Below are 6,446 nucleotides of genomic sequence, written 5' to 3'. Positions count from 1 at the left end.
TCTCTCTCTCTCTCTCTCTCTCTCACACACACACACACACACACACATACACACACACACACACACCCTGTTACAGCAGTGCTCAGGAGACTGGAGTAAGGGGATTTCCAGTTCAGGGTCAGCCTAGGCTATGTAAAATGACCCTGGCTCATTAAAACAAAACTCAGTACCAGTACCTGCCAACCAACATCAAACGGTTCAAATGCTAGAACAATGTAGATAGATGAGCATGTTTGTCTCTGTGTGTGTGTGTGTGTGCACACACGCATATGAGCACCTGTTCCCATCAGAACCTACCTGTGTGAGGACATCCAGTTGTTCCCATCAGAACCTACCTGTGTGAGGACATCCAGTTGGCCCACGATGTGCTCCAGTGTGCTGGTCAGTGTCTGGGGCATACTGACAGGTTCCTGGGGCTGGCATTGCACTGACTCCAGACTCTTGTCTCTGCCTGGTGGGCCAGGCAAATCCATTTCTGGCTAAAGACAGAAAGAGAACAATCCCTCAGACTAGTTAATACTTTAGAAACAAAAGGAGAGAGGGTCATCTGCAAAGGTAGATTATCTGAAGCCGGATGGTGGTGGTGCACGCCTTTAATCCTAGCACTCAGGAGGCAGAGGCAGGCAGATCTCTGTGAGTTCAAGACCAGCCTGTTCTACAAAAGCTAGTTCTAGGACAGGCTCCAAAGCTATAGCGAAACATTGTATTGAAAAACCAACCAAACAAACAAACAAAACAAAGATAGGTTATCTGAGAAACCAGGAAACCTGAGGAAATGGCTTCTCAGTGTCAGCAGGGAAAAAGGACACATACCCTTCCAACACACTGAGATTCATACACCCATCTTTCACAGCAGGGACTGAGAAGTACAGTTTAGTGCCTGGTAGTCCAAACAAGATGAGGTCCTCAGGGAGATTGGTTCATCTCTCAACTCTTCACTCTCAGGCACCATCCAGGATGCATCTTGGAGGAACTAGAGACTGCATGGCCCTGAAGTCCCCCCTTCTCTCAGACTACTGTTTAACCTCAGTTCCACCCTCCCAACACTGGCTGCCCCAGGTTTCACTAACGCCTTCCTAAGGGCCCAACAGCTGTGGCCCAGAAATGAGAGGGGATGGTCCAGATCTTGCCCTGCCCCAGATCCCCTGGAAAAACAAAGATCCCTGTGTGGCTGTTATGCCCAGATGGCTGGCAAGAGCCAGAACCCACAGGACAAGCACAGCCAGCTTGTTTCAGACAGGACTGCAGGAATGGGAGGCACTTGGGTTTTTAGTGGCTTGAAGGGTCACTGAGACCTCTCTATACTCAGATGCAGGCTTCTCCTGACCCAGGAAGCAGCCTTCATGTGCTGAGCTGGAAGATTCCCTGAGCATGGGTGCCTGGAGGCAGACCAGCAGTGCCTGCAGCTCCACTGTGGGCTAGTGACAGCCGATGCTCTGGGACACCCCCAAGTTTTGCTGACCCACAAATGTCTCATGGACATTACAGATGCACCATGTCCCCCTCAGGGCTCTGTCCATCTAATCTACCTCCTTCCACGTCCCTTTCTTGCCTCTGTGCTCTGGGTCTTGCACCACATTTTCCTCTCCTTGGGGTGCTTTCACCTACACTTCTTCCTCTGCTAAAAGTGCACTGCCCTCCCCCTCAGGAACTCCTTCTTCCAGCCCTGTTCCTCTAGCCATTTCATCTTCAGAACAAGGGATAGAACACAGGCAGACGAATTAATGTTGGCTTCTCCATGGGCCTGTTGCTCCCTCTTGCCTGTACTCATCACTCTTCCCCACAAAGCCAGGATGTCACTAGGCTCAAGGCTTGTGAACCATCCATGCACCAGAGCCAAGCCTTCTCTTCCCAGAAGCAGCCCATCTGGGACTCACCTAGGATACTGCCCAGCCCTGACAGTGCTGGGATGCCTGTGGACCCACAATCAGCAGCTGGCAGCTTACATCTTCCCCTCAATGTCTTCCCTCTCAGACTAAGCCACAGCAACCCAGTCCTGGAAGACGATCTGGCCTGGACATGTTCACCTGGATCATATCACAGTCCTTGAAAAGAAGGGATCCAGGCGAGGATTCCCAGGTGACAGAGGAGAAAGGCAAGGACAATTCAGCATATGGAACCTACCTAATATTTCTCTTTATTAGAAAAGAGTCCTGATCTCATAAACCACAAACTCTCAAATACATACTGATGTGAACATGAAAAACGCCAGATCTGGTAGCCAAAGAACTAGAATGTGAAACACGAGTCGGAGGTGCATTCTTGAGAAAAATCAGTGCCGTGCCCACATGCCCATGGCAGGCATGTCTGCTGGATGATGTGGCCATTTCCTAAGGTCTTGGCTGTCGGGACCAGGGCTCTTCCAGGCCTTCCAGGGATCAAGTGCTTCAGGTCTCAATGCCCACCCAGAAGCCCATTCCAAAAGGAAATACTTAAGAAGTCTACTAGCCTTGCCAGGAAGGCTGTGTCAGCCACAGTGATCCCCAGGCTCAGGCAGTTCTGTCACTGGTGAGGAAGAAGAAGCCAGAGAGGCCTTGGCTCCACCACTGACCAGCTAGTGCCTCTACCGTCTCATCTGAAAAATGGAGCCAATGACTGAACTCATCTGAAGTCACCAGCAAGCCTTGAAAATTGTTTTTAGTCCTGTGCCTACTCGTTCCAGACAGACACACTCTTCCCCTGGGCGCCAAGTCCCCATGGTCCCACCAGAAAAGACTACTGAGAGAAGGTTACAAGCTTCCTGCCCCATAGCAGGCATCTCCATGAGGACAGCCAGAATGGCGCTGCCTGCTGCCTGGGAAGGAGGGAATGGAAATTCTGAGTGTTGTTGCAGAACAGCCCAGAAGCTGCCAGTGCTGAACTGGGCTTCTGGAAACAGTGGATGATGAGGTGGGGGAGGGGAGTGAGCACAAACTTTAGCAATCTCCCTCTGAGCCAGAGCTGAGCAGATCCAAGGGAGCAGCAAGGACTGGAGCCATAGTATTTATTCTAAGCTGGAGAAGTGGCTTTAGGAGAGAAATGTGTTCCCATGGATACCATGCGTTCACATGGGCTGTCCTCATGTTACAACAAGGGAAACTGAGGAAAGAAATGCAATCCCAGCACCCGGAAGCTAAGGCAAGAGGCTGTGAACTCCACAGTAGCTGGGGCTACATGTGGGGATTGGAGTAGCGGGAAGATGGCTTAGTGAGGACAAGCACTTGCTAAGTTCAATCCCAAACCCATGACAAAGAACTGACTGATCAGAAGTTGTCCTCTAACCTCCACACATGCGGGTGTGCGTTGTACACACGGGCTAGTGTATGCATACATACTCAATAATAATAAAATTTTAAATAAAGAATAAAGATATAGTAAGAAAACAAAAGAAAAAATTTAAAAAGAATCTGGGGTTTCTGGAAGCTGAAATAGGAGGATCACAAGTGTGGAGGCTAGCCTGAGCTACATAGTGAACTTAAGGCCATGGTCTAGGCCATCCTGTCTCAAAAGAACAAAACCCTAGCACCACAGCACTGAAGGCTGACCGGGCTGTCACTGCTGTTTACCTACCATCATTGCAGGCCCTGATTTAATGTCACCTCACTAAGTCCTTGAGGGTCCTTCACAGTAGGAACTGTTTTATTATTTTTCAGTTAGAGAACACTCAGGCTAAGTGCTCTCTCAGGAAAGATCACTCTGGCAGGTTACAGTGCCTTTCTCAAAATCACCAGGCTGAGATCTAATCTCAGAGCATAAACTTCCTGGATATCACGTAGCCTGTGACAGGTGACAGGTCATACTGGCTGCAGCTGGACTTCTCTGTGCATTTTCTCTTTAGTGTCTCTGGAGGTCACTAGGTCCTCTGAGCCTGTTTCTCCATCACTGCTCCCCTGCCTGTCCTGGAATGCCTGGAAGCAGAGAACAGAGGCCCTCCACAAATACTTGATGTCTCAAAAGGCCCACCCCACAGGTGCAGTGGAATTCCTGCGACAGAACCTCTTCAGTGTCTGCACTGCAACAGAGGGCCATGGCCCTGCCCCGCAGCCCTATGGCCACTCATCTGCACTCCAGCATTTGAGAGCTGCGGCATTTCCTGTGAAGCCTGCTGGTGAACAGGGACAGAAGCAGACATGGGAAAGCTAAGTGCCAGGGTGAGCACTCAAAGTAGCAGGGCCTGGAGTAATGACAAGGGCAGAATGACCACAGCAGTGCTGAAGTGGAAAGATCACACCTGTTTACATCAAAGCATCCTAGGGGCTTTAGCGGGTCTCAGGTGTGATGCTTATTCTTGATGTCATCAGGGCATATACCTTTGGTCAGGCCTGTGAGGTGTTTTCAAAAGTTTAACAGAGGAGTGACCCACCCTGAACGTGGCAGCAGCATCCCACAGGCTGGGGTCCCAGACTGAACAAAAAGGAAAACTGAGTGGAACAGCACCTTCTGTTTCCCGTTCCTGACTTGCAGACACAGTATGAGCAGTCATCTCATGCTCCGCCACCTTGCCTGCCCAGCACGATGGACTGTATCCTCTCAAACTGTGAGCCAAAATAAAGCCTCCTTCCTTAATTTGCTTCTGTTAGGTACTTGTCCACAGCAGGAGAAAAGAAACCAATACATTCAGTGTATGATAAGCAAATTCCCAATGAAGACCAGCCCACAAGTACAGTTCCACAAGCATGTATACACACATCCACATAACATGTACTCACACATTTACATATTACTCACACATATATGCAAAAAAACCCAAACAAACCCACCTCACAACAGCTGGGCATAATGGCACATGCCTTTAATTTTGGCAGAGGCAGAGAGACCTCTATGAATTCAAGGACAGCCTGGTCTACACAGCAAGCTCCAGGCCAGCCAGGGCTACACAGTGAGACTGTCTCAAAAACTAAAACCCACAACAAGCAAGTCATTTAGTAGTTGCACAAAGGAAACTTTTTGGAATGAATGAAATATTCTGTACCTTGATTGTGTGTAGGGTGGTGGTGTTACCTAACTGTATCTGTTCGCCAAAGCTCAGAACTGATCATTTTTTTCAATGTGAATATTACTATTTGTAATGACAAAGCTCTATCAATCCTTCAAAGATACTATTAGATCTACAATGCTCCTAGGAGCCCTCCTGTCCAGCACACAACACACTTGACATTCTTAACATCACTGCCACTCTGCACTCAAGGAGAAAAGCACCCCCCCCACACACACACAGAGCATCGCCAAGGGGCTAAGCCAAGGCTGACAACTCTAGAGGCCAGGAGGCTTGGGAGTTAATTTCCACACGTGTAAAGCAGAGAACGTCATTTCAGTGCAGTCTCCCCAGTGGAAGGGACAAAGAAGCTGACCCCAGATGCAGGGCTTCCCAAGCAGCCCTTACTCACACAGGGATCCATGCCGAGTCAAGCAAGGACTGCACACAGTGGGCAAGAAGCCAGAAGCAGCTGTCACTTGACAGGAAGATGCTGAGCTGAGCTAACAGAATGGGTCCTGCAGGCGGGTGGGTGGGTGATGATTAACATTTGCTCAAAGTACATTTCTCCTTTTCTTTTAATTGTTCACCCTGGACCTTGTCCTCTGGCCAGCCTGCTCCTAAAATGGACAAGAGTCCAAGAATTGACCTATGGCTTCAGATGCAGCCAGAACAGGGAAGCTGAGGTGATCCAGGGCTGGGCTCTCAGGCTCTTTCCTTCTTGAACTGCCTGCCTGATCACTGCCCACTTAACACACCAGAGCATATCACTGAGTTTCCGAGGACTGGCCGAGTGCCACGCTGGAAGGAATGATGGACACATAACACAGACACGCACGCGCGCGCACACACACACACACACACACCTTTCACCATAATTTGCTCACTTAGCAAGAGGAGTTCAGAAGGTGTTTCTTTGTCCTGATGTCAGGCCTTCAGCTGCTCTCAGAAGCTAACAGTTGCCTTCATGTATGCTTAACCTGGCCCTGGGGAGGGAATTAAAAGGCAGAGTTCATTTGGACTCAGCCTCATGTCCAGCTTCTCACGTGAAACAGGCAAGGCTATCTTCTTAAATCACATATATTTGCAGACTGAACATCCTATAGCCATATTTGTCTTGTAATTTAGGGTTCCAGCCTGAAATCCCACAGGAGAAGAAACTTCTGGTTCTAAACATAGCTCTGAAGCCACAAGGAATTCTGGTTTTCTAAAAGCATCTAATTGTTTGGCAGTCTGGCCAACGTTTGCCCAAGCGTGAGCCTAGGATTTGTTTACCACTGCTGGTTTTCTAGACTTATCAACATGCCCAGTCCCCACACCAGTTCTGGGGAGGACAGAGTGCTGGGCCGTTTGCTTAAGTCCTGGAATAGAGAGATACAAGGTCTGGGGTCTAAGTAGTAGCCTCAAAGCTGAATGGGACACTCTGCAACCAAAGACCCCAGACAGGTCTCAGGGCTACACCCTGACTTGATAAGCTCTCACTGCTGGGAAG

The 6,446-nt window shown here is 49.3% G+C and overlaps 1 protein-coding gene across 1 annotated transcript in view; it reads right to left on the bottom strand.

The window, feature by feature from the left end:
- The window catches only part of Poc1a (POC1 centriolar protein A), a 52,377-nt gene that overhangs the window by 2,696 nt on the left and 43,235 nt on the right, over positions 1 to 6,446 (bottom strand). Inside the window, exon 10 of the mRNA XM_005368501.2 lies at positions 336 to 479. Within this exon, the coding sequence (XP_005368558.1) occupies positions 336 to 479 (144 nt within the window). The remainder of the gene's footprint in view (positions 1 to 335; positions 480 to 6,446) is intronic.

This window comes from Microtus ochrogaster, unplaced genomic scaffold, assembly GCF_000317375.1.
Source record: "Microtus ochrogaster isolate Prairie Vole_2 unplaced genomic scaffold, MicOch1.0 UNK33, whole genome shotgun sequence".
NCBI classification, from domain to species: domain Eukaryota; kingdom Metazoa; phylum Chordata; class Mammalia; order Rodentia; family Cricetidae; genus Microtus; species Microtus ochrogaster.
This window is presented reverse-complemented; position numbering and strand designations above follow the sequence as displayed.